This window comes from Populus euphratica, unplaced genomic scaffold (assembly GCF_000495115.2).
Source record: "Populus euphratica unplaced genomic scaffold, PopEup_1.0 scaffold38.1, whole genome shotgun sequence".
NCBI lineage: Eukaryota > Viridiplantae > Streptophyta > Magnoliopsida > Malpighiales > Salicaceae > Populus > Populus euphratica.
In genome coordinates this window covers 697,251-723,105 of record NW_011499911.1, presented here as the reverse complement: position 1 = coordinate 723,105, position 25,855 = coordinate 697,251, and the positions used below count along the sequence as shown (strand labels likewise).

The 25,855-nt window shown below is 33.9% G+C and overlaps 3 protein-coding genes and 2 long non-coding RNA genes across 13 annotated transcripts; 2 read left to right on the top strand and 3 right to left on the bottom strand.

The window, feature by feature from the left end:
- Positions 1-1,236: 1,236 nt before the first annotated feature.
- On the top strand, positions 1,237-4,740 carry LOC105133992 (uncharacterized). The gene is made up of 5 exons (XM_011038196.1): positions 1,237-1,428; positions 2,108-2,820; positions 3,221-3,457; positions 3,710-3,801; positions 3,898-4,740. Exons 2-5 carry the CDS (start codon positions 2,176-2,178, stop codon positions 4,523-4,525), a joined length of 1,602 nt encoding a protein of 533 aa, XP_011036498.1. The 5' UTR covers positions 1,237-1,428; positions 2,108-2,175; the 3' UTR covers positions 4,526-4,740.
- A 1,156-nt stretch (positions 4,741-5,896) lies between these two features.
- On the bottom strand, positions 5,897-9,160 carry LOC105133990 (uncharacterized). 6 transcript variants are annotated; one of them, XM_011038193.1, is made up of 5 exons: positions 8,764-9,160; positions 8,144-8,375; positions 7,338-7,807; positions 6,630-6,974; positions 5,897-6,456 (listed from the first exon to the last, which is right to left on the bottom strand). In XM_011038193.1, exons 1-5 carry the CDS (start codon positions 8,944-8,946, stop codon positions 6,181-6,183), a joined length of 1,506 nt encoding a protein of 501 aa, XP_011036495.1. In that variant the 5' UTR covers positions 8,947-9,160; the 3' UTR covers positions 5,897-6,180. The 6 variants fall into 6 exon arrangements, with proteins under 6 accessions (XP_011036495.1, XP_011036493.1, XP_011036492.1 ...); XM_011038191.1 differs by having other exon boundaries at positions 7,338-8,375; positions 8,764-8,852; positions 8,895-9,160; XM_011038190.1 differs by having other exon boundaries at positions 7,338-8,375; positions 8,764-8,876; positions 8,907-9,160.
- Positions 9,161-15,823: 6,663 nt separating this feature from the next.
- LOC105133989 (25.3 kDa vesicle transport protein) lies at positions 15,824-20,031 on the top strand. 4 transcript variants are annotated; one of them, XR_843914.1, is made up of 7 exons: positions 15,825-16,094; positions 16,603-16,832; positions 17,536-17,696; positions 17,832-17,978; positions 18,757-18,833; positions 19,504-19,759; positions 19,826-20,029. XR_843914.1 is itself a non-coding variant. In XM_011038187.1 (6 exons), the coding sequence occupies exons 2-6, from the start codon at positions 16,645-16,647 to the stop codon at positions 19,585-19,587; spliced, it is 657 nt and encodes a 218-aa protein (XP_011036489.1). In that variant the 5' UTR covers positions 15,824-15,981; positions 16,606-16,644; the 3' UTR covers positions 19,588-20,031. The 4 variants fall into 4 exon arrangements, 3 of the variants coding, with proteins under 3 accessions (XP_011036489.1, XP_011036488.1, XP_011036490.1); XM_011038187.1 differs by having other exon boundaries at positions 15,824-15,981; positions 16,606-16,832; positions 19,504-20,031; XM_011038186.1 differs by having other exon boundaries at positions 19,504-20,031.
- A 1,838-nt stretch (positions 20,032-21,869) lies between these two features.
- LOC105133988 (uncharacterized) lies at positions 21,870-22,347 on the bottom strand. The gene is made up of 2 exons (XR_843913.1): positions 22,006-22,347; positions 21,870-21,952 (listed from the first exon to the last, which is right to left on the bottom strand). It is a non-coding gene; the product is annotated as an uncharacterized LOC105133988 (long non-coding RNA).
- A 19-nt stretch (positions 22,348-22,366) lies between these two features.
- Positions 22,367-24,129, bottom strand: LOC105133987 (uncharacterized). Its single transcript, XR_843912.1, has 2 exons — positions 23,777-24,129; positions 22,367-23,689 (listed from the first exon to the last, which is right to left on the bottom strand). It is a non-coding gene; the product is annotated as an uncharacterized LOC105133987 (long non-coding RNA).
- Positions 24,130-25,855: the final 1,726 nt, after the last annotated feature.

The following is a 25,855-nucleotide window of genomic DNA, read 5'->3' as shown; positions in this document are numbered from 1 at the left end:
GACTTTTGCATACCCCCTTAGCCCTAAGATTAATGTGTGGGGGGATTTTTGCTTAAAGGTCAAAAGGTTTTATGACAGATACAAAGGTTAATTATGAGTCGATGCCCATAAATGCTTGCCTCTAGCTCGAACCCTCTTTTCCAACAGGGATCATGGTGGCTAAAAACTAAGAAAATATGTTTTTTTTCCGGTTGACTTGGATTCAAGTCTGCAGCTAGCATCCAAAACCCTAAAAGATGATATATGATATCTTACTGTAGTACTGTTATCGTAGCATCCAAAAAAGTTTAAGTGACTTCTTGCAAACACGTAACTTTCGAGGCATGTATGGATTGATCATCCCAGAACTTCATCTTTCCGAAAAATATATAATCCCTAGATGTAAAGGAAGAAGATAAAAGCGGGGAGAGTCGAGGGAGAAGAAGGAAAGGATAAGAGAAAGAAATCTTCGACATGCATGTATATTATATAGAGATTACATCATTATCTTTATCAACTTATCATATAATATTGTTGAGAAAGAGAGAGTTAAAAACAAGAATAAAAGTTATTATGGGAAATGTTAAAGAGAATGTAAAATAAATGATAGAAAAATGAATAATATTTAGTGGCATCGCAATATATGAATGCTAATTAAATGATTATTTCTTTCAAATTATAAAATTATTTCTTAGTACTCAATGTTGTTATATAATTTATTATATATCACTACTTCACTTGTAAATTTTAGGCAAGTGTTGAGATTGGAATCCCACAGTTTCGCATAATTGTTTTTTTTCCTAGCCACACTAGGTTTTGAGGCAAACCCAACTCCTAGACTTTTGGGACTTTGTCAAGTAAATCAAATCATAAAGAAGAATTCTTACACTGGAAGTAATAATTGAGGATTTCAGTGGACTGAAAATGATGAAAAAAATAGAGTAAAATTTACTTAATCATCACAGCTGACAGCACTCGTATGTTTATCGAAAGAGAGAGTGATTTTGGTCAAAAATCGAGTGATTTATGGCATGCAAGGATAGAACATCAAAATATTAATCCCACCTTCCTTAAAAACTCCATACCCTCTAATCTCAAAAGGGAAATGCTACCACATTTCAGACAAACAACTATGGACCAAAATACCCACTAAATACATCAGCAATGCTTACAGCACAGTACTCTCGTATGAGGTTCACATTGTCATTTCATATCAAAATAGGGGCGCTAATTAACTTCTCATCAGTTATGAACACGTCACTTGGCTTCCAAGCCAAGAGAGATTGATAGTTACTTGTCTTGCATGCAAAGCTATGGAGGTTTTGAGGTTTGCCAATGGTTTCTACTATCAAAACAAATTGGTTTCCTTGGATTGGAGGCGTCTTCTGATCATTTCTATATGAAAAAAACCTCCATCTCTTTAAAGTAGAACCCACTTGATCATCTCAGGTATTATCCTTTTGTTTCTATCAATCTTGTATGAAATGATATATTTACCTATGGATATGCTTCAGATTGGTTTGGATTCATTGATTTCATCTATGATTTTCTATTTTTTTCCAGAAACTTTTGTTCCATGTCAAAGTTACTCACAAACCATACTTTTGGATCCATTTTGCTATTGTCTATTACAAATTTGAAGAAACTTCTGTAGCTTATTCCAGTAAATTCAGTTTCATGGAGTCTAAAAGGTTCAAGGATGTTCATGTTGTAGTATTGCATAAGATATAATTGGTTAGAGATTAATAGCCACACATATACTGCTAGGAGTTGAAAAATATTGCAAACAAAAAGGGTTGAATTAGCCTAAGGTTTTAGGCTAGTGAAAAGATTTCAGCCTGTGATGCACGCTGGCTAGAGGCGCATGTCACAGGTTTGAATTAAATGCTAGCCGGAGAAACCTGAGTTTACCTGGTGTAAAGGCAACAGGGCATGGGCTTTTTCACATATCCGTAGGTTACCTGAAACTGAAAGGGCTTACAGAACAACAAAAAAAGGGAGAACTGATAGATTCTTAAAACCATATGTATATGGTACCTGAAAATTATGCTTTAGTTCTTCAGTATAAAATACTGTTAGTACTTAGTAGTACTGTTGATCTGACACCACGATTTGGCGCATTATTCAGCTTTACAATTTTGGATGAAGAAAAGTAATTGGTAGAGGTCCATAGTCTGAAATAGAGAAGGAAAAGGTATGGCATCTCTTACACCAGGAGTACTGCTTAAGCTTCTTCGGAGTATAAACTCGAATGTAAGGGTTCGAGGAGAATATCGGTCTGTTCTCCTGCAAGTTATCAGCATTGTGCCAGCCCTGTCAGGCTCAGAACTATGGCCTAATCAAGGCTTCTTCATCAAAGTATCCGATTCCTCACATTCTACCTATGTCTCATTGTCGAAGGAAGACAATGAGCTAATTTTGAATAACAAGTTACAACTTGGGCAGTTTTTCTATGTTGATAGAGTGGAAGCTGGGACCCCAGTTCCGACTTTAAGTGGTGTTAGACCAGTGGCAGGGAGAAATCCTTTCATTGGGAATCCGAAAGATCTGATGCAAATGTTGGTTCCATCTGAGGGTCCAGTGCCAGTTAATGATGGAGTTAATAGTTCAAAACCGAGGGAGTTGTCAGAAGTGAAAGGGGAGAATGCAAGGCAGAAAATTGTTATCAAAGAGGAAAAGGCTGGAGTTGCATCTAGGTATATGCAGGGTGTTTTGACAGGAAGTCTTAAAGTTGGTGAAGTGGATTCAAGTGGAATTGGGAAGAGCAATGAGAGTGATAATAGTGGACCAGGTAAAAAGGTTGGATTAATGAATGGCAAGCAGCAAGAAAATAAAGGTCAGGTACGATTTTCCATTTTGATTCTGCAGAGACATAAATAACTTGTTCTAATAGTTGTTTTTCTTTAAATTCTGCCTCTTTTTTCCTTTACTGGTGTAGGCTTCAAGTAAATTACAGGCGGAAAGACTATAATATGGAAATTATAAAAATGCACTTGCAGCACATGATGTTCTTCCAATGAACTTTCTGTGATGCATCAATTTCCTTGTCCAGCATAAAAAAATGGTAGAGAAATTACTTTATGAACATTTCCAAGATATCCAGTGTCCTATTTTGATTGATACAATTAAGAAAATAAGGTTCCTTAATCCTCACAATGACATGTTTCGTTTGGTGCATGCACTCTGCTGCATGAAATGTACAGTGTACATTATGTAACAGTTATTTGTGTAAGCATTGCAGGCACGCCCAGCCACTCCTTACCAAAATCAACCTGATGCGCTTTCATCAAAGCCAGAGGTCGCCGTATCCAGCAACAAAGAATTTCCAGCGTCTTCCAAGAGAACTTCTACAAAACGGTTATCAAATAAACAAAACGACACAAACTTCAATTCTTTGTCAAGTAATAACAATAAAATCCCTTTTCCTGAAGCAACAGCATGGATCTCTTTGCCTTCAAACCTCATGAAGCCTGGAAAGGTAAGTTTTTCCTGTTTTCCTCACTTTCACCCTTTTTTTACGTTGAGGAAGCTTTAGGATGGTAGGTCTCGAGAAAAAAATTTCATTCTTGTGCATTATGCTAACCACATGGAAGATTTTTTTATCTTATTGATCCAAATAAATGACATTGCCTTCAAGAACGAGTCTTTAACCCACTAATTGAAGCACCAGATGTACAAGAAAACTCATCATAATGCAGCTCTCTTTTCTCATGGTTTATTATGTTCTAAGGGAATGCTTCGAAGGAGATATTTAGCTTCCTTGGTTGCAGCTGAGGCTCAAAAGGAGGCATCCACTGCTGCATCTCTTATCAAGTGCCTCAAGTGAGTACATAAATAAGAAGGCCAAAACATAGTTTGATTCAAAATAATACAAGCCGTTTCTCTATATCCCTCTAACTTTCATCCTTTTTCTTTCAGTATGTTTGCTGAGCTCTGCGCCTCTGCCTCACCAGAGAACCCCCACCTCACTCTCACGAAGTTCTTTACCCTCCAACAACTCATCGACCAACCAAATGTAACAGCCCCATTGAAGGATAAATCGCTTCAGTCATTTACTCTCTTTTCTTCTCCAGAGACCCAAAAAACAAGCAAAAAGACAAGTCCAAGTAAGGCCAAAGCTACATTGAAGTCTCCAAAGCCTTCTATGGAGTTAAGTGCAACTGAGAAGCAGGAGTGGGCTAAAGGAGACGGTAAAAAGGAGATCAAAGAACTCCAACAGACTCTCTTGAATGAAACAAGGGTTTGGTTTTTGAGATTCTTGGAGGGAGCATTGGATGCTGGGTTTCATGTTGCTGCCCAGGAGAAGAAAGGTAAGGACTTCGCCACACAACGAATGGAACCGGAGAACAACCATATTGCTGTTGCATTGTCACAGCTTAAGCATGCTAATGAGTGGTTAGATATACTAAGAAGCAAATTGAGCTCTGAGGACAATAATGAATTAGTGGAGACTGTTGATCGGTTGAAGCAAAAGATTTATGCTTGTCTGCTTGCTCATGTGGATTCAGCTGCATCAGCTCTAGAGAATCGATCTAATCGTGGTTGATTCAGAAAAAAAAGGGGGGGTTGTTGGATTTAGAATTTTACTTCTCCTCTCTTGTAAACAAATAACTTATATAACTAGGTAATGTTGATCATCAAGCAAAGATCATTTGTGCCAACCATGTTATGTGAATTTGACCTGATGTATTTATTATGCAAGTTATATATGATGTAATAATCTTTATACATAATAAGACCGATGAAGGTACACTTTGATATTAGACTGAAATGTACTAAAGCTTTCTTGATTGATTCCCTACCTCTATTGACAAAGATACACTGCAATGGCGACGCAAGAAACACGTAATGCAGGTGATGTTGATAGTCAAGTAAGTTCTCCGAAAATTAATTAGAATTTTTACCTTTATGACAGAGCTAAATCCCGCTCTACTTTCTGAACCCTTGTAGTCATAAGAGGAAGGGTCCAAGCTGGAGAGCTAGAGCACATGCAAAACTATCAGACTTTCAAGCTGATAGATTCAGCATGTGCCCTGCTTCTCCAGCATGGCTCATCCTCTCCGGCTCTCCCACTTTTCCGATTCCAAGAGGTCAACTTTCTGATCAAACACGGCTAAATGCTTCACAATTAGGATGATATGAACTAGCAGATTGGGATTAATAAACTCTGGAAGCAAGGTTTGTAAATAGGAACATTGTAAACAATGGGTTATGCATGATAGAAATTACATGGGATTATATACATGGTAAATTGCAATTTGAGTGGCCATCATGGGAGCTTGTTGGAAGCAAAAAAAGCTTGCTTATATACAACAAATTAATGAGCTTGACAATATGTTGGTGAGAAGGTAGTTGATCCTGTGGCTTTCCTTGTTACATAAGCATTTATATTTAAGCAAATCTTAAAGGCATTCTTAACCAAACAATCGAGCGACTGTTGGAAGTTTGGCTGCCAAAAGAGGTAGCCCATTTGAAGTGGCGAATCACAAGAGCACTAGCCATGTCAGGAAATATGAAGGTCTACCAGATGTCAACTGAAAGTGGCCTTACCCATGGCAAGGCAGCCCACCCACCATCCCCTAGTAGGAGATCTAATTAATCTATAAGAGAACCCTCTTGCCTAAAAGGCTTCGAAGGATAATCATCCTAGCAAGTTCATCCTCCTTGTGTGCCTAAGCTTCTGTGTGAGTTCCTCCCTATCTTATTTTTAAAAAGGGCAACGATGTTACTGTAAGCTGTCCAGTCACGTTTTTAAGAATTTGGGTTAATGGAGAGACTATATCAATCTACCCATCATTTTCTTGTATGGATTATTTTTCATAGCAGAATAAAAATTGAAGTGCTTTCTCAGAACAAATCATCAGTATTTTAAAGGAGCACCTCGTTCTGCATAATAATCCCAAAAATTCACAAAATATGCTGAAAAATCGTGGCCTCGTAAGAGATCAGATAAAACTAAACAAAAACCAATAATGTATTAAATTTTAAATAACATTGTAGTTAAGAGCTTACAAGCAGCCCAACTATATCTCCACACGTATGGGATGCTTTCGTATGCCCTAGTCAGCAGATTAAAAAAAGATAGTTTTTCAGATTGCATCCACGAGTATTGATGGCTTCGCAACAAAACTAAGCGGGGGGGCACAACAGAACTGTCATGTGTACAATCACTAGAAACAACTCATAGTATATTTATGGTCTTCAATACTCACGGAAAGTGAGATTTAGACGACCTGAACGAAGATTTGTTTCATCAAGCAGGGCCGCCGGGGCAGTCTTTGGTTGAACAGAACTTACACCATGAAAAATATGCCGAGACATCCCGCCAAAGATCAGTACATCCCCGGATACCAACGAAATCTTTTCTGCCTTCTCAACATCCCTCTGATCACCATATAGGAATTCTCCTGTATCTCCTATGGAAAAGGAAACCACAGGTAATCCTTTGCGCAGACTCTCTTGACTCTCATCTTTATCCTGCATGGAGACAACGTATTCTAAGCGTACTAAGAGGCGGTCAGGAAAAGCCCAAGGGATCTTTATTAAACCTAATAGAATGCAAAATCATTTTAATACAGAACAACGCACAAGGCAACATAAAAGGTTTACGAGAAAACTGCAACTAGTATAAGAAAGTTGACACTGCAAACCTGATGAAGACCAAGCCGCCCACTTTCTGAGTAAAAGTTTACGACACAGATGTTTGGTGACAATGATGGTAGAATGTCTTTAGCAGCTGTAGATTTACAATTTATTTCTATAAGAGCATGGGAATCTTTGATTGCTCTGTCAACCAGCGGATGGAATTCACTAGGAAAAATGGGTGCCTTAGCGCCATCAACTGGCCGATGTTCTACATACTCACCTCTATCAGGGTCCCAACTCCTACCCAGGGACATCATTTTCAAATGCATTCTTCCACCATCACGGTAAACTGGTTGGTAGAAACCTCCAGGACCCAGACCAATATCTCGGCATAACTTTATTATTTTTATCTAGTAACCAGTCAAAGCAAACAATAAATTAATACTTGTTAAATCATAACGTAAATACCAAACCAATGAAAATGGAAGTTCACAGACTGCACCATTAATTTCTCATAGACTCATAATACAAGTCATCAATAGACTAGTTGTTAAGACACCAAACGCCATTTTTTTAGTAAAGTTAATTAATTACCAATTGTCTTACTATATTTCATAGTCCTGTAGCTTTAGATCGAGCTCACTGTATGTAATATGAACTCAATAACATTCTGCTTCAATGAATGAAAGCCAAGAGGAGCACATGTAACTTTTAAAGAGGCAAAGACGAATTAACTCGATAAGGGAAAATAATGAGCATAAAGTAAGCAGCACCTGATCATGCAGGGATAAGTAATTCTTTAGTAAAACCATCCCAGATCTTAGTATCTGTCCATTCACCCCACCTGCAGCCCGCCTGACATCATTCCTCTTTTCTCTATTCTTCACAAGCAAAGATGGTTTTAGCTTAAGAGTAGTTCCAGTCTTGGGCAAGCAAATATCAAAAGGCTCAACCACTGCCCGTTGCTCTGAATACCCTGAATACCCAGCAGATACCACAATATTGGGATCCTTTTCTTGTGAAAGCTGGCCATTCGCAACAGCTTGAAATGACAGGTGAGACTCATTCTGATTTTGCAATGGGATAGTACTATTAAATTTGAGAGAGAAATCAACTGCACCATCCTTTGCTCCCTTTTCCAAGGGAGTGCTAACAATATCAGACTTCATATCCCTAGAACCTGAAATAGCTGGCATCAATGCAGAATCGCCCTTGTTAACTGAATTTGAAGCCACAGAACAATCTGGTTTTAGCTTAGGAGTAGTTCCAGTCTTGGGCAAGCAACTATCAAAAGGCTCAACCACTGCCTGTTGCTCTGAATACCCTGAATCCCCAGCAGATACCACATTATTGGGATCCTTTTCTTGTGAAAGCTGGCCATTCGCACCATCTTGAAATGACAGTTGAGACTCATTCTGATTTTGCAATGGGACAGTACTATTCAATTTGAGAGAGAAATCAACTGCTCCCTTTTCCAAGGGAGCGCTAACAATATCAGACATCATATCCCTAGAACATGAAATAGCTGGCATCAATGCAGAATCGCCCTTGTTAACTGAATTTGAAGCCACAGAACAATCTGACTGATTTGACCCAATACTGCTGCAACTGGGAGCGCTTTGGTCGTGGAGGATCCTTCCCGTACTGGACATGCTATCTTCTAATGACTTATTTTCTAATGGTTCCTTCTGGCAAAAAATGTTACCCGCACTGTTGGGATAACTTGGAAACCACCCTCGTGAATTCGGCTGCGAGTTTCTTCCTCTGTTGCTAAAAGGTTTCTCATCATCAGAAGACTCATCTGCTCCAACCTACGCCGTTTCCAAATTACATGACATTAGCAAACTTTCCCATCAATGCTAACCTCCTCATACCCATTTATTAATAAAATAAACAAAATATGCAATAACTATCAGGATTAATTATCAAGAAATAAAAGGAAAGAAATAAACCCACCAAAACGGGTCCTAAAAAACAAATTAAATAATATGCATGCAAAAAAATAAAATAAAATAAGTTTAAATTAATTTAAAATGATGTATCCATGATGATTATCACAATCAATTTACACCAAACAAGAAAAATATTGCTATAATATAAAAAGCCCACGAATCACAAAACTTGAAGATTCCAACATCCATCAATCAATAAAAGAAAAACACCAGGAATGAAATAAAAGAAGAGGGGCGATTAAGTTACAGAGTAGTTACTGTGGGAAGAAGGATCCGAAGATCTCCCCTTGGGAACCCACTGCTCGCTTCCTCCGGGACTGCGCCAGTGACCTCGACCTCGATCTCGTCCTCTACCTCGACCTAGATCTCGACCTCGACCTCGTCCTCGACCTCGACCTAGATCTCGTCCTCGACCAGGATCACGATTCATGGTTGGATTAAGTTTGGCGGGAAATAAATCGAGCTTCTTTATGATAATAAATCAGTGATTGGAGGGATCGATGTTGAAATTTGCAGAGACCGTTAGCTTACTTACAAAGCAGGTGACAGGAAATATATAAAGAAATAGATAGAAAAAGAAAGGGAAGGAAGTCAAAGAGTCTGCAGTTATGAGTCTTTCTTTTGGTACACTCACTACGACTACTTCTGTCTCATCGAATTCTACGCTTACTTTCATAGCAGTTTCTTTTTCAGTTGAAAAGCATTTTTATAAAATTTATTTTTAAATTATTTTAATATACAAAAAAAAATATTTTATTTAATAATTTTTCAAATAAAACAACCACTTAGTTGAAATAATGTGTAAAATTACAAACGATAATTGAATAGGAGAATACCTTTCTTCTTCTTATTTTTATTTATTATTGGAGAAAATTACACTTAACTTTATAATTTAATCATTTTTTTCATTTTATATCTTTATTTTAAAAAAATTATAATTTATATTTTAAACTTTATTGTGCAATAAATCTTAACATTTTTTAAAAAAATAATAAAAAATATCTAATTATTTATAAAAATTTCATTATTTTATATATATGATAGTTAAAAGAATTCTTATATTAAATATTACAAATTTATCTTGGAAAAATAAAACCATCACATTCAACATTTTCTCCTCCCTGTTCTAAATCTTGAACCCAACTCCAAAATTATTTTATGGAAATTCAACCAATTGAATCCAACCTAATATCTTGAAAAAAAAAACCATTAGATTTTCACACTATGGAACTCATAATGGAGCCTCGAAGCAACTGCCACGTTTTCTTCAACTTCAACTAAAAATATTTTTTATAAAATAATTTTTTCAAATTACAACTACAATAGTTATCACAATACCAAACACCTCTTTATCGACAACCAATAATTTATCAAATTTAAGACACAACGATATTGCACTATATGTTAGATAGTCTAAGTTCTAAGCTTGGAAATTGATGGTTAGTGCCACTAAACATAGAGTAAAAACTTATTAAGCCCATGTAAATATTGGGAAACTTATTCTTATGAACCCATAATTTGATAGAATATTAGAGTTTTTATTTTTAGAATTTAATATTAACCTATCAAAATTAAAAACAAACTTTGATCCAATTCTGTTATTAGAGAGTCAAATCCCACTTGCCACATTACATCTGGGTGTTTAAAAGTGTAATAATAATTGCTTTTCAAAGTATTTTTTTTTTCAAAAATGTATTAAAATAATATTTTTTAAAAAATATTTTTGATATTAGTATATTAAAACTATATGAAAAACTAAAAACATTAATTTAAAGTAAAGAAAAAAATAAACAATTTTTAATTTTTTCAAAAATACTTTTGTAACATAAAAATAAACAGACTCTTAATATTCATGGTCCAAATAGTTCTATCTTTGGACCCAATAATATCGGGTCCTAACCCTACCATTCTTTCATGCAATCCCAAAACCATAAGGTAGGAATAGTCCTTTTACCAGTTACAATAATAATAGATGGTTATGCTTGTTACAACAACCACTAAATTGTTTCTCCATTAGATTTATGCCTTAGTTCTCTCATTAGTTGAAAAATCCTAACAGCATAAAGAGTTGACATCCTTATCTCCTTTCTTCTGCCATTTAATTTTTTTTTCTTGTCTTTGTTTAAGAGCTTTATAGTACTAATTGTTTCTTGTTATCATCTTTATTTACAATTAAAAAAAATCTCCTTCAGATTTGTTTACTTCTTATTAGGGAGGATGGTTGAAGATGTGGGAGCTTTTTAATGGTGGTAGATCAATGAGAGATTAGAGAATAGGAAAGAGAAAGCATAAAAAAAAAAGGTGGTTTGATCTTTTCATTAATTTTAAGAAATTTTGTTGACCTATGATATAAATTGTGATTTTTTAAAACATGGAGGTAAAGTGAAAAAAAATAAAGAAGAAAAAGCAGACTATAGGATGTTATAAGCAATTTTTCATCATCATCATCATCATCATCATCTTTTAAAAATATTTGATATCAAATAATAAATAGTATTTAATTAATAGATATTCAAAATTGATGATAATATATGAAAATGAGTATAAATATATAAGAAATTCCATTCATAAATACCTAGTATTGGTTTATGCATAGACCTTGATAGTATATAGCTATATATATAGTTATATAAAATAAAACTTAATAAAAGTAAAGAAGTAGATAAGTAAAAGACAAAGCTCGTCACAAAAGGTTATTCTCAATGACATAGGTTAGATTTTATAAAGGTATTTGCACTTATAGCATAAATTGGATTTGATCCATCTAACAATAGTACTTACAGCTAAAAAACAATAAATAATTTACCAACGAACGTGAAATTAACATTTCTATAAGAGAAGTTAAATGAAGAAGTGTTTGTTGAGCAGTGTTATAAGGACATCCTACTTATGCTATGCTTCTGAATATACATGTCATAAAATAAATTATATAAAATCCACAGTGTTTTGTAAACTTTCAAAATATTTCATCATTAGAATAAAATGAAACAAGAGTTCATAATACTTATTACATTAAATAAAATCCAAATGTTAAATAAAACAATGTAATAATGAAGCATTTAAGACATCAAATAAAAAAAAACTAAAAGAAAAGCCTCAGAGAACAAACAAAATATATTGACTAAAATTGAAGAAGTTGGAACACTAAACAAAGTTCATATGCTAATAAAAACTAAAAACCTAAAATAATATTAAAAATAAGGAGTAAATTCAATCAACTTAGTAAAAAAATAAGGGGTAAATTCAATCAACTTAGTAAGAGAATAATATTTAACATATATTTTAGATATTAATAATTTGCAAGTCGATATATTTTAATATAAATATATATAATAAGCATATTAACATAAGGTAATGGAATATATGTCAAATATCATATGACACTTGAAAGTGATCACTATGAGAGGATTAGTTACCACAGGTCAACGTGTCTCTCATTATGTAGGTATACAAAATAATATATGCATATAAACTAATAACTCTCCGTTAGTAAGGAGTTAATAACAAGTATATCGATATCAAGATATAATAGATATTTACATAATTATCAAAACAATGTATATCATATCAAATAAAATTTAGTTCAACAGAATACAAGTGTAAATTCAAGAAATGATGAGTACTTGAAAAATAAAGTAACATATATAAATATTTAAAAAATTAACTAGTTGTACTCATTATATAATCAACAAGCATGTATTATTTATATTACATACATATTAAAGATTATCTCACTCACTCAGAAAATTAAAGCAAAAAAACAAACAAATATTTAACCGAAGGTTGCTAAAGATCGTTAAGAGGAATATCAATAGAACGTATAACAGATACAAAAAAACACTAAAAAAAATCAAAGCAAAAAATCATAAAAAGATTAAAAACTTTAAACTTAGAGATCAAAACATAAATATAAGGTTGAATTGTTTCACTCGATCGATCCTAAAAATAACTCAAACTGATTGAACATACAAACTCGATAAAACTCTATTGTTGGGTCAACAAATCAACCATAATGACCAACCGGTTGGTCTTTAAACTATGATTGACCGACAATAAATAACCAATCGGTTGGTCGATTTAAAATAACTAGTCGATTGATAACAAATAATTAACTAGTCGGCCGACTCAACTAACTGGTTGACTAGTTGATCGGGATTTCTAGAATCTCAGTTTTCTAGTCTTCCAAACTACAAATTACATAAAAACATAATATGATCTTCAACAATCCATAATTTCAATTATCAAATCAGATCATTTTATGCCAACTAACACCCTAATGCTTCAATGAAATTCCTTAAATAATCCAATCATCAATTCAAAACAAAATCCTAAACATTTCTTAAGTTTTTTCATAATCAATTTTCTAATCGAAAATAATAAGAGAGGGAATCACTTATTTATTTCTTTAACCTTTTTTTGACTCAAAACTTGAACTAAAATTGAAATTCTTGGTTTACATAGGAGAAAGTTACAATGGAGAGAAGAAAAGATGAAAAAAGAGAAAAACAATTCCTAATAACCTTTCTTTAAATACTTAGGTTAGTTAGGTTGGGTTTTGGGTTAAATATTTAGTTGAGTCTATTGGGCCAAAACATGGGTCTTACAAGTAACCTCAAGTTTATTTGCATAAGGTTAAGGAATCATAGGTTAATAGGCTTAAAAAGTCTTTATCTGAATTTAAGCAAGTTCCACAAGCTTGGTATAGTTGTATATATGCTTATTTCATGAAGGAAGGCTTTGAAAAATATCTTTATTAACATGCCTTGTTCATAAAGACAGTAAAGAAAGGTAAAATTCTAATTGTGAACCTGTATGATGATGATCTTATTTTTACTAGAAAATAATAAATCTATGTTTGCTAAATTTAAGACTTAAATGATGTTTGAGTTTGACATAATTGATGTTGAAAAAATGAGATATTTTCTTGGTATAAAATTACGCAAATATCTTATGAGATATTCATTAACCAAAGAAAATATGCTTTGGAGGTCCTGGAGAGATTTGGAATGAGTAAAAGTAATTCGGTTCTTAATCCTATTGTCTTGGGTTGCAAAGTTAAGAGATGAAGATGAAGTTAAAGTGGACAACACTTTGTACAAAAGGTTGTAGGAAGTTTCATATATTTGACTATTACATGACCATACTTGTTGTTTATGGTAAGTCTTTTTAGCAGGTATATGAGTAGTCTTATTGAACTTCATATATGGACAGTAAAGAGAGTTCGAAGGTATCTAAGAGAAATAATCAATTTTGGAGTGTTCTACAAAAAGAAAGGAAATGAAGACCTATTAGTTTACATGAACAATAATTATACAGGAGACAGATGACAAAAAAATAGTTCATGTTATGTTTTCTTATTAAGTTTAGAGGTAATATCATTGTCATTAAAGAAGTAGCTGATTGTAACTATATCTACCATAGAGGCAGGCTTTATTGTTATAGCCTTTTATGCATGTCAGGTAGTATGGTTGAAAAAGATTCTGATGATGCTTGGTAAAAAGCAAAATATACCTACAATTTCTCACTATGAAGCCATTAAACTTGAGAAGAATCCAATAATGTATGGATGCAAAAAGCATACAAGCGTTTGTTTTCATTTTCTTTGTGAGCTTATAAAGGCAAGAATCGTAAAAATGGTGCATTGCAATGATCAAAATCAAGTTATAAATATGATGACAAAACCTCTTAAGTTGGATGCATTCTTGAAATTATGAAATTTTCTGAGTATTTGTCCAAAACCATATATTAACTGACTGAGAAATTGTTAGATTGTTATTAAAATTATAAGCAGTTTGTTATTGCTTGTTTTATTAAATTTCTATTATTTAAGAGGTTTCTATTTTACTTGACTTGATCTTTCATTTGTTATTGTAAAGCTATTTTATATAGTTATTTGTTTTATTATATTAATAGATGTTGAACTTTCTTAAAATATTTGTGATTTGTTTAAGCTCCTATTTCCAACATAAATATCATTAACATAAATGTTTTTCATTAAAAAATAAAAAATTAGGTTAATAATGTTAGCTAATAATTAGGTATGTGGGGTTTTGATTTGAAGATCTTTTTAGAGGTAGGTTCTATAAATATATATAAAAAGTTTGATGGATTTTTAATATATATATATATATATATACTTGGAGGAATCTTGGTAATTGTCCATTTTTTTTCTTTTACTTTGTTTTTTTAAAAAGAAAACACTCCGAGTAAGCACTTAAAGATAAAACATTACAAAGAAGGATTCAGCCATGGGAGTTGCCTATCCCATACAAAGCTCAACCAAAGCCAATACCTTTTCTTAAGATTTTCTTCTTGCACAATTACCCGATATTAAGAGAGGGAATGGCATTTTATATTCATCACAAATTATTTTATTTTATTTATAAAAATACATATTCTATTATATTTATTCATTTGGTTTCATAAATATAATATATGAAAAACATAAAATTCCTAAAAGAGTGAGTGAAATGTCAAAATTTAGGAAAATGAATATTACAGTTTGGAAAAAAAATCATTATATCAATTTTGTCCCACGAGGCAAACACGTGTTTTCCTTAGTGTGGCGAGGCAAAAACTTTCGACGCAGGGCAAATAAAAAAATCTCTTCTCATTAAAGAATATTTAACTGATAAGTGGAGACATTAAAAAAAATCTAATTTAATTAATTATGAATAATAAATCTTAATTATGATGTTTGATGGGTTGTTTAAAACTACTCCGAAAAATAACTTAGTGTATATATATAAGGTAATGTCCTGGAATATATATCTTGTATATTTATTTTTTATTTTGAAGTATAAAAATTTATTTCAAAATTATTTTCAAAATATATTTATTTTAAATATTTATCTTTTTTTAATAAGAAACCTTTTAAATTGAATTTAATTAAAAGATTTTAATAAAATCAGGAAAAAAAATTAAGTGTTAAGAATTGAATTTAAAATATAATTCAATCTCTAAAAATAATATAAAAGTAAATTTATATGGTCAAAATCTCTAATTTATTACACCAAAAAAATATATTAATGTTAAAATTAGATTTTTTAAAATATCCATTTACTCATCTTTTATTTTTTTGAAAGATTTTTAAAGTAAATGATAATATAAAAAACAAAATAAATTAGATTTTATCTTTTTTTAAATAAATAAGTTGAATTTCAATTAAATATTATGATGAAGTTCAATTATAAAAAAAATTAATTCCAAACAACCTATAAATATGTTTTTATTTTTAATATATATATATATATATCTCTGTGTGTGTGTGTGTGTGTTGGATACACTAACCAAACTCAAATTGGAGAAGAAAACATAAGCCCAATAACATTAGAGTGGGTCAAGTCTAAAAGTAAAAAGAGCGTATCTTCTTTGCATTGTGTTTTGAAATTACTTGTTGCAGACACAGGCAGACACGCAGATAGATAGGAATTGCAGCTTACCTTAAGATCTCCGTTATTTTGGTGTGCGGTTTTTTTTTCTTTCTTTCAATTTTATTACACATGGATTTTTACTACCATCGTATCTCTTCTTCCACAAATCCCTGGTCCAAAACCAAATATTCACTTGCTATATAATCAGCTAATTCTTTCTTTTCTTCTTCTTCTTTTTTGCATGTTTAGTTGATTATTGAATGATGGTTTTTTTTATATTGGTTCTATAATCTTGTGATTGCATTTTTTAATGGGGTCTTAATTGGGTTTTTTGTTTGATTCGTGACGATGGATCGCAGGGATCTTGTTTACTTTATGTTGATGAATTATAAAAGAAAGATTGGAGGTCTTGTTTCTGTTATGATTTGTTTTCTAATAATGGCTTTTCAATTGTTTTTATTTTGTTAATCAGTAGACAATTACAGAAACTGAATGATGGGTTTTGTTTTTTGTTTAACATAATTTAGTGGGTACGATTCCGTTCTTAGATTTCTGATAAATTACATCCTGATGCTTTGATGCCAAATTTAGCCTGAGGAATTTTTCTTTTTTTTCGATTTTGTTAATTAAACATTGGTTTTGTAGACTGCATTTTGAACAAATTTGCTGGTTTGGCCTCTCATGGATCTGGGTTTTCTATTCTTAACGTAATGCAGTTACTTTGCATATCTGAGGAAGTAAAAAGGTAAGTAAAGATGGTGAAGCTGACAATGATTGCTCGTGTTACGGATGGTCTTCCGCTAGCAGAGGGACTGGATGATGGTCGTGATGTGAAAGATGCTGAAATGTACAAACAGCAGGTCAAGGCACTTTTCAAGAACCTCGCATCTGGCCACAATGATGCTTCGAGGATGTCAATTGAAACTGGCCCTTATATTTTCCAGTATCCTGCATTTTTTTTTTCTGGATCTGATCATTACATAACCTTTGGAAGTTTGTTCTTGATAGCCTGACACTCATGGACACTGCTCCTTAAACATTTAGTTTGACTTGCTTAGCATGTTTACACTTGTCTTTACCATTTCTATTTCTAGATTATCTCCCTCCAACACTTAAAAGATCCTGCACCAACTGCCGGTTCAGAATCAATCAAACCCTTATTAGTTATTCTCATAAGTTTTATATGTTGCTGGATATTTGTTAACAGTTTAACGGCACTGCAGAGAACTCATAGAAAAAGGTGTTTTTCTTACTGATTGTACATCCGCGTAAGTGTATTTTTCTGGTTGTGAAAGCAGCTGCACCTGCATAACTGTATCTGTTTTCCTGTTTGTTGGTGGTTTTCATTGAACTTTATGGGGTCATTTGGCCCCATCTGTTTTAATTAAAGTGAAAATTAACTTTAATACGTGCGGTGAGCTTGCTTGTGCATTTTATTTATGTTTCCCTAATTACCTCATTTATGCTCATGTGATGCTACTTGGTAATATCTATTCACATTGTCAATTCTTCTTTTGAATTTCAAACTGTGACATTTATTTATTTATTTATTGTATTTTGTAAAATTCATTCCATAATTTCTGTAGTCTTATTATTCTCTCTTAAAGTCAACCATACTAGATGTTTTCCTTCACTTGAGATTGTAGTTATATTATTGAAGGACGTGTTTGTTACCTCACTATGTGCGACCGTTCTTATCCGAAGAAGCTTGCCTTTCAATACCTAGAAGACCTTAAGAATGAATTTGAGCGTGTCAATGGGCCTCAAATTGAAACTGCTGCTAGACCATATGCCTTCATTAAATTTGGTAGGTTTTTTTTTTTTTAAATTTATTTTATCCTGAATGAATTAGAATTGTTCTTATAGATACTTGATATTCTCTTACATTCTCTTTGGAACTTCTTCTAGGCTTGATTTTGTTTTCCCTGTTTATGTTCTTAAGATACTTTTATACAGAAAACAAAAAAATTGTACCAAGACACCCGCACCCAACGGAATATTGCCAAGTTGAATGATGAGCTGTATGAAGTCCACCAAATAATGACTCGCAATGTGCAGGAAGTTCTGGGTGTTGGTGAAAAGCTGGACCGTAAGATATCCAATTTTAGTTCTAACAAATTCTTATGTTCTCTATCATGTTTATTTTCTTTTATTGCAAGAGTTTACAAAGAATGATCGATTGATTATTTTTTTTTATGATTATGGTGCAAATTAAATGCGATCTATGTCTGTACTTGAAATATAGGTTTTAATATATGTTTAGATGTTGTAGTATTGATTAGATTAAGTGATTGTTATTTAAGCATGATCAAGGAGGTTATGCTAACAAGTCATTGTTGCTTTTAGCAAGCATGAGTTATATATGCTAGGAGAGATGTATGCTTTTTCCTCGGTCAATGAAGTTGGTCGTTTGATTATTATGAAGCTGACAAGCACTAGTAACTTATTGATTTAGGGCAGTCCCCGTCACCTATTCTCCTTGGTCATGTATCTCCACATAGAAATGGTACACTAACCATACATTCCAGGGCTGCCATATTTCTGCAAGTATATAACAAAAAATTTATGAACTCCCATGGGGAATCATATTCATCCCTTTCAAAGAGGTGGTATTTTTGTTTTTTTGTTTTCTACTAATAAATTAAGCTGAACTAAATCATGTTTCTTGCATATTACTTGATTTGGGTCAAATTACCCATTTTCCTTGTTTTTTGCGTGCAAGTGACATACTACACATCTATTTTTTGCTTCATCATTTGTTTTTAATCACTTCTTTCTTCTTGGATAAAAGATGCTGCAATCTTACCTTTCTTCACCTTCTACATGTGTTCACAAAATTCTCTCTTGCATATCTGGTGACAATGCAGAGGTCAGTCAAATGTCAAGCCGGTTAACGTCAGAATCCCGCGTATATGCTGACAAGGCAAGAGATTTGAATCGACAGGTTAGTGCCGTTTGATAGTTAACATACAGTTTTAATCCAACCGACACTTCAGCAACTTGCTCTCTATTTATATGCTTTTTATCCAATGTGCTCTTTCCCTGCTGGCTTTCCTGTAGAGGTTTTTAGGGCTAAGTCTTGTTGAAGGCCTCTGGACATGAGATCGATGTGGTATATTATTGTTAAACAAAGAATCATTCTTATGTCCTTTCAGAGGAATATCTATTGTGCATTCAAGTGTTTTATACTTGTTTTGCTAGACCAGCCCCCTTGATATTTTTCATTTGCCATTACCCATGGTAAACTACAGGATTGTGACTGAAAAGAAAAAAGAATAAGTTGATGTGGCTCACATGCTTAAAATTTAATTGGGTGCTCCACAATGGCTATGAGACTATGAACTGTGCTTCCCACTGCTTGTAGTTTCCTTTTTTAAGTTATAATTTTTTTTGGCAAATTCTTTTGAAGAGAATATGGATTTCAGGATTGTTTCCTGCTGGCTTTAACCATAGTTCTAGCTGGAATTTTAAAATTTTCTCCATGCTTGTTTTAAGATAGTTTTCTTTATTTATATATATGTTTTATGATAAATGTTGGCATTGGCTATTGCTAAAGTTCTTGACAAGTACACTTGAAATTTACTTATGATCTGCTCTACACTATTTGAGTGCAGGCCTTAATTCGAAAGTGGGCCCCTGTTGCCATTGTGCTAGGAGTTGTCTTCCTCCTCTTTTGGATTAAAACAAAGCTCTGGTGATCCAATGGCCTTCTGTGGTTTCTGAGAAATGTTGCATGTTTTCCTGGGTTTCTCTTGCATTGTAGTTGTTCGGCTGTGTTCGTGATATGAGTTCAAACTTCAGATTGGAGACTGGACACACATGAAGGCTTCATCATGTTTCAAAGTGGACTCTAGTTTTTGTTCATGGCAGGCATTAGTTAACACATGAAGGCTTCATCATGTTTCAAAGTGGACTCCAGTTTTTTGTTCATGGCAGGCATTAGTTAAAAGGACTGGTTCTTTATGCACGTCCAAACTACATATGGAAATGTGAAAGAGAAACCCCTGGTGTTACAATTAGGCAAGGATCAAATATATATTGGTACAGTATGAGGGTTTTCCGAATGCTCAACACTCTATATAGGCCTTATATAAATATCTATAATTTATCAATGTCCAATAATGCTCTAGATTACATTGATATACAACCTGCAATTCATAATTCACCTTTGTGATTCATTTGTGCACCACTTGTTTATTTACCACAAAATTTTTGGTAAAGCATTATAACCATACAGTTTGCTGGAAGTTTTCAGGTGCCATATGCCATGATACGCCGGAGTCCACTTGGTGAATTTGGCTAATATTTTTGACAGCTTGGACGGCGCTTGATGATTCTATGGCTTGTTGATGATTGAGTATCTGAGTGAACTTTAAATTTCCCTGTGATCTGAACTTTAAATTTCCCTGTGATCTGAGTAAACTTTAAATTTCCGTGTGCTGCAGCCCATGATACAAAGAGGTAAATCTGTGAGATTCACTTGCAACCCATGACTTTCTCCGGGGAAAGAATGTGACATTTCTTGTAGTTGCCCTGTTAATTTATATAAACCCTGGTTTCTGTTCGTCAAATCCTCTTGCACCGATTAGTGGCGCTACGCTATAGCCTCCAGCCATAGGGATGATTAAAAGGAATCTTTGGGCAGATGGGAGTAATAGTAAACAAAAGATGAAATAAATAAGAGCCATAAGTATATGTAGCATGAGAGAAGTCCATTCGACTTGTGCTTCTCTATCTGTCCAACTCGCCAGAACTGAAAAGTCTGGAATTCCAAGGGATATTCTTTTGGGGCTATGATATATATTCTCTTCCATGCCTCCCTTTCTTGTCATGTTCCCTTCTCCTTTTTACCCTGGCAAATTCTTCAATGCCTTGGTTGGAACACAAAGTGCCCGTTTGGCACTATAGCTGCGGCTGCGCTGAGATGAAAATAAATGCAATATTAAAGTGTTTGGTTAAGTTGAATCACACTTCTATTCCACATGGATCCCACTAAAAAACTGAGGTTGGACCTCAATTTTTGAAAAGCAATTTACAATTGCTTTTCCGTGTTCTCTCTCTCACGAACACTATCACACTGCTAATTAATTAACATAAAACTTTCCCAGCCCCTTCTTATGCCCCTTCTTTTGTCAAACGATGACCTTCTACCTGCACTAAATTCCCGTTAGCTTGTCTCCTCTACTCCCTTCCCCTCTATTCCTAAATTACTGCCATTGATTTGGACTCCCATCTCCCAAATTTTTCCTTCCCCTCTGTTCCCTTCTCTCGTCTCAAAGAGAGGCAATTATGGACCAAATAGGCAGCACGAAAAGAAGTAGAGTGGGAGCTTTCAGATGCCACTATACTACCCAAGATACACCCGAGCCGACTATGAGACAATGCAAGAATGGAAACTTGATTGCCTGGTCAGGGCGTATGAGTTACCCATCACTGGGATGTTGAAGAGAGAAGGAAGTATGCCATGGGAGCTTTTCTTTGGTCCCGTTAGACTTCTAGTTTCTATATCCTTAAAAGATGCAATTTTATCCTTTCTAGTAGCATTATTGGTTTTGAGCTAATTAACCAAAATTTTATTGATTTTAATACCAATCTGTCTAAGTTAAAAAGACAAGGACAAGATTACTACGTGCCACAAACACAAGGGGCAAATAGTTGATTATTCCTACAATAAAGTAAGATGGTATTGATTGTATATATATCAACTCACAAAAAAACATTTTTTATTAATTTTTTTTTTATAATTACAATCACAAAAACAATCACAATACCATAGCTAGCTGCTGTTTATTTTTATATTTTAAGAATATTTTTGAAAAAAATAATTTTTTATTTCAAATTAAAATTTTTAAATGTTTTCAATTTTTTTTTTTAAAAAAGAAATAGTTCAGAACCAACTATTAAACATGGAAACCCCCTTTTCATGTAAAGTTTATTCGTGACAGACATCACCTATATGCATGGAAGTAGAGCTGCTTACCTTAATTGTTGCCGCAGAGCTTCTGCAGCACCTGAAGCGCCTTGCAGGTTACCAATCATGGATTTGGTAGAGTTCACTCTTAGCTGATAGTTTGAAGATGGATTATGAAGATTTAATACAAAATGAATTATTTTACCTGGGATTTTGCCGAAACAACGAACTAGAGCTTATATTCAGCTAGATCGCCAGTTGGCGTAGATGTTGCATGAGCGCTTATGTAATTTACATCTTCGCTATCTACACCAGATCGATCTAAGGCCTGTTCTATGCAGAGAGCAATAGCCTTTCCTGATTTCAGAAATACAAATAGGAGCATTAATTCATACCCTCATACAGGCAACTGAAACTTTGCCTCCGAGGTGCTTGAATATCTTCTGTCCATGAGGTGAAAGAAACACACACTTAAAGTTCATCCCCTCGAAAGTTTTTGCTATTCGAATTTTAGGAGAGAACATGGAGAGCTAAGGAGAAGTAACACACACACACACACACACATTTTAAATTTGAATGTTTTTGTAAAATGTCAAATTAGTATTTAGGTTTTCAATAGACTTGTTTCTCACCATCAGGATGAGGTTCAGTTATGCGATAAGCATCACAAGTGCAGCTTCCACCAAGGAACTATGCACAGATATTTTGCTCCTCTTTTCTGTCATACGAAAATGGAATCTAAATGGAGAAAACCTTGTACATGTAAAAGGGAAAATCCAAACAGGCTGCATAAGGGGTGATATGCAGCAAGTGTTCCTTAGCATGCCCCAGTTCTTCTAGCAGCAAAACACCAGCTCCTTCTACCAGAACAAGTGCATCGCGATCCTGCGCAATTACAGAACTCGCAACTTGGCTTAAGACTCTGACTGAGAACAAATGAACCTTTTGACTGAAAATGCAGTTTACATACATTTTTACCAAATTTGGAGTAATAGGTGCTTCGGAGCCGCCACAAAGCCTCGAGTCCTGCAAATATCCCAAGATGAGGATGACTGTCAGGAGAAAAATAATGACTAAATATTTTTTTACATAACCATGAACATTTCTACCAAGAAACTATGTTTCATAAAGAAAGATTAGATGCATTCCTGAAACAAGAGTGGATCTAGCAGCAGCATTGTAAATACTATCTCAATGGGATAGTGAGAGGCTTACAGTTTCACCTCTGACGATATGATTTGCAGAATTAAGTACACAAACGTTGCAAAATGAACAAGAGGAGGATGCTGAGTAGTTAGGGCCCATCCATCCCTGAAACTGGCCAAATGTAAATTTCTGGAATGTTGCATCAGCAATTAATTTTACACTAGGGCACTAGTTCATCCGATTGTTTTTAAGCTAACCAAATCCATGCATTTTACTCTCTGCTTGCCGTTTTGAACCTTCTAAAAGTCCTGAATTTACAAGATGATGCAACTTCACTTACCTTCAGACCTTCAAATGAAGCATATAAAGCAAAAACTTATCTGCCCTCTTCGAAAGCTTCTGCGAGACCCATCCATATGGTGAGAAAGACTTGATTTATCCAGCAATTTTCTGTTACAACTAATAATGAGACTGGGAGTAATAAAGTTGATACAACCATTTATTGCAGTAGTTTTTGAGCCAAAGAAAACATGCAGTTAGAAACTCTGCGCAGTCAAAGCACTTAATTCTACTTATCCCGCTAACACCGTCGGGAAGATTGGTGTAGAATACATCTAAATCATGACCAACTGAGGTTACAAAACCCATTCCAGTAACAACAACACGCCGTTGCTCTTTAATAGGCCGTCTTCTCTTCATGATCACATCGCTTTCAGTTTGAGCAGCCATAGCAATAATGAATCCTAAAAGCATGGCAGAACCAGCACTTCCTGAGAAATTTTATTAACCTCTACAGGCTTTAAATTTTAACCGAAGTACTAGATTCTTACGCCTTTGCTTTTGATTCATTGGTGCTGCATTTTATCAAAAAAGTGAGAAAACATGGTCACCCAAGATGGCTGAAGACAAAGACAAAACCTCTTTACACTGTGGAACTCCTCAGAGGGCTCAAAAGATTGGCAATTAAGAACTCATTGATATTTGCATGCCAGAACCATAGAATGATGAAACTGAGTTACATGAACGCTTGTCAGCACCACCAATATCGATGCTGCATTTGGACACCAGCATCCCTGGTCTGTCCCTTTTGCTCATTGTTTTTGGATATTCAGACATAGGAAACCTTAGAGACTGATCTTTCTCACAAGCCAGAGACATATAAAGAGGCGGGAAGACACCAATTGCGTAATGTTGGAAAAATTAGGAACAACTATCTACACATCAATTTGGCAGAATCAATTCACAATTTACAAATTTCAATTCTTTTTTTTTTATGTAATCAAAATCATGATCAAAGAATCAATAAATATAATGTAACAATTACACAAATCAATACCAAGATTTTTATATGGAAAACCCGATACGGGAAGAACCATGAGACCATAGTCCATCTCAAAACTTCTACTATCAACAAATAATCAGTTCACAATTGTTATTCCTAAGATTTAACTAAGGGCTACAACATACATATCATCAAGAATAATCTATTCTTGAAATACAAGAAGATTAAAGAGAGAAGTATTTGAAAAAAAATAACAACACTGACAGCCTAATTTTCTATCAAAATGGTTAGCTTCCACATAACTAATCTTCGATCCAACCATCAAGAATGAAAAATAATGTGTCTAGAAGCTACTGTCAAAATCTCAGTCTAATCCAACGGTGAATGAACTGGAAATCGTAGAAAAAAAAAAGATTGCTCTGTTGCCTCTTCTTCTTTTCTTTCTCCCGTTTTTTCTCATTTCTCTTTTATTTTTCTCTACTACCTTCTACAGTGGCAACTGCATTTTAATTCAAACATCACATGATGTAGTATCACACACAATAAATCTCCCTCTTATGCACCATGTGAGAAATCCACTATATTATCAATCAACATGTAAGCTTCAATTTAGGAGGCTCTGACAAGCCCGCTTCCCTTCTGCAAAAATCAAAATTCTCTCTCGGTAGAGGTTTGGTCATCATGTCTTACACGTTGTTATCGATATGGATTTTCTTAATAACAAATGAATTCATCTCCATAGCATGTCAAATCCATTGATATCTAATTTCAATATAACCATAATCTTAAACTCGGTAATCCTCTTAAGGCATTATTTGCTGAGGTTAACTGTTCACTCACCCTGATCATCCATTTTGGATGCCATCAACCAAATTTAATCAACCGTTGTCTTGATTATCCATTCGGATGCTATTAGCCGAGGCTAATAAATTATTTGTCCCTGTTATTCAGTCGGATACTATTAACCGAAGCTAATCAACCATTTGTCAACATTTAAGTGTTTGGTTATCTGATATCTATTCTAACACAATATAGTAACATTCATGATAAAGTATTTTATTATTCAACGTATGAAAAAAGAAAGGTGAAAGTCACTTACTTACTCTACCTGTAGGTTGTTTTTGTCTTGATGATGATCCAATCCTGACCGCACCACCTAAGACATCAATGGTTACAAATCAATACATTTATATCTTTGAATCACATTTGTCACCATATTTACTTAAAGAGTTTATATGTTCACATTCAAGTGTTCCATATTTACGACAGTGAATGCTACTTCACTATAGATAACTCAATTTTGGCAGCAAGTCATAAATTCATTGCAAACAATACAACTTCGACAACAAATCATAATTTTGTTATAGAACACATAATTTGGCAACTAATATTAATTCGCTGCAAGCAACTTAGTTTTGATAGCAAATCACAAATTCACTGCAGAAAATCCAAATTGACAACAAATGCTAATTCGCTGCAGACAATTCAATTTCAGTAGCAAATTATAATTTCACTGCAGGACATATAATTTGAAAGTGAATGCTAATTCGCTGTAAACAATTCAGTTTCAGCAACGAATCGCAAATTTGCTGCAAACAACTCAACTTTGGCAGCAACTCCTAAATTC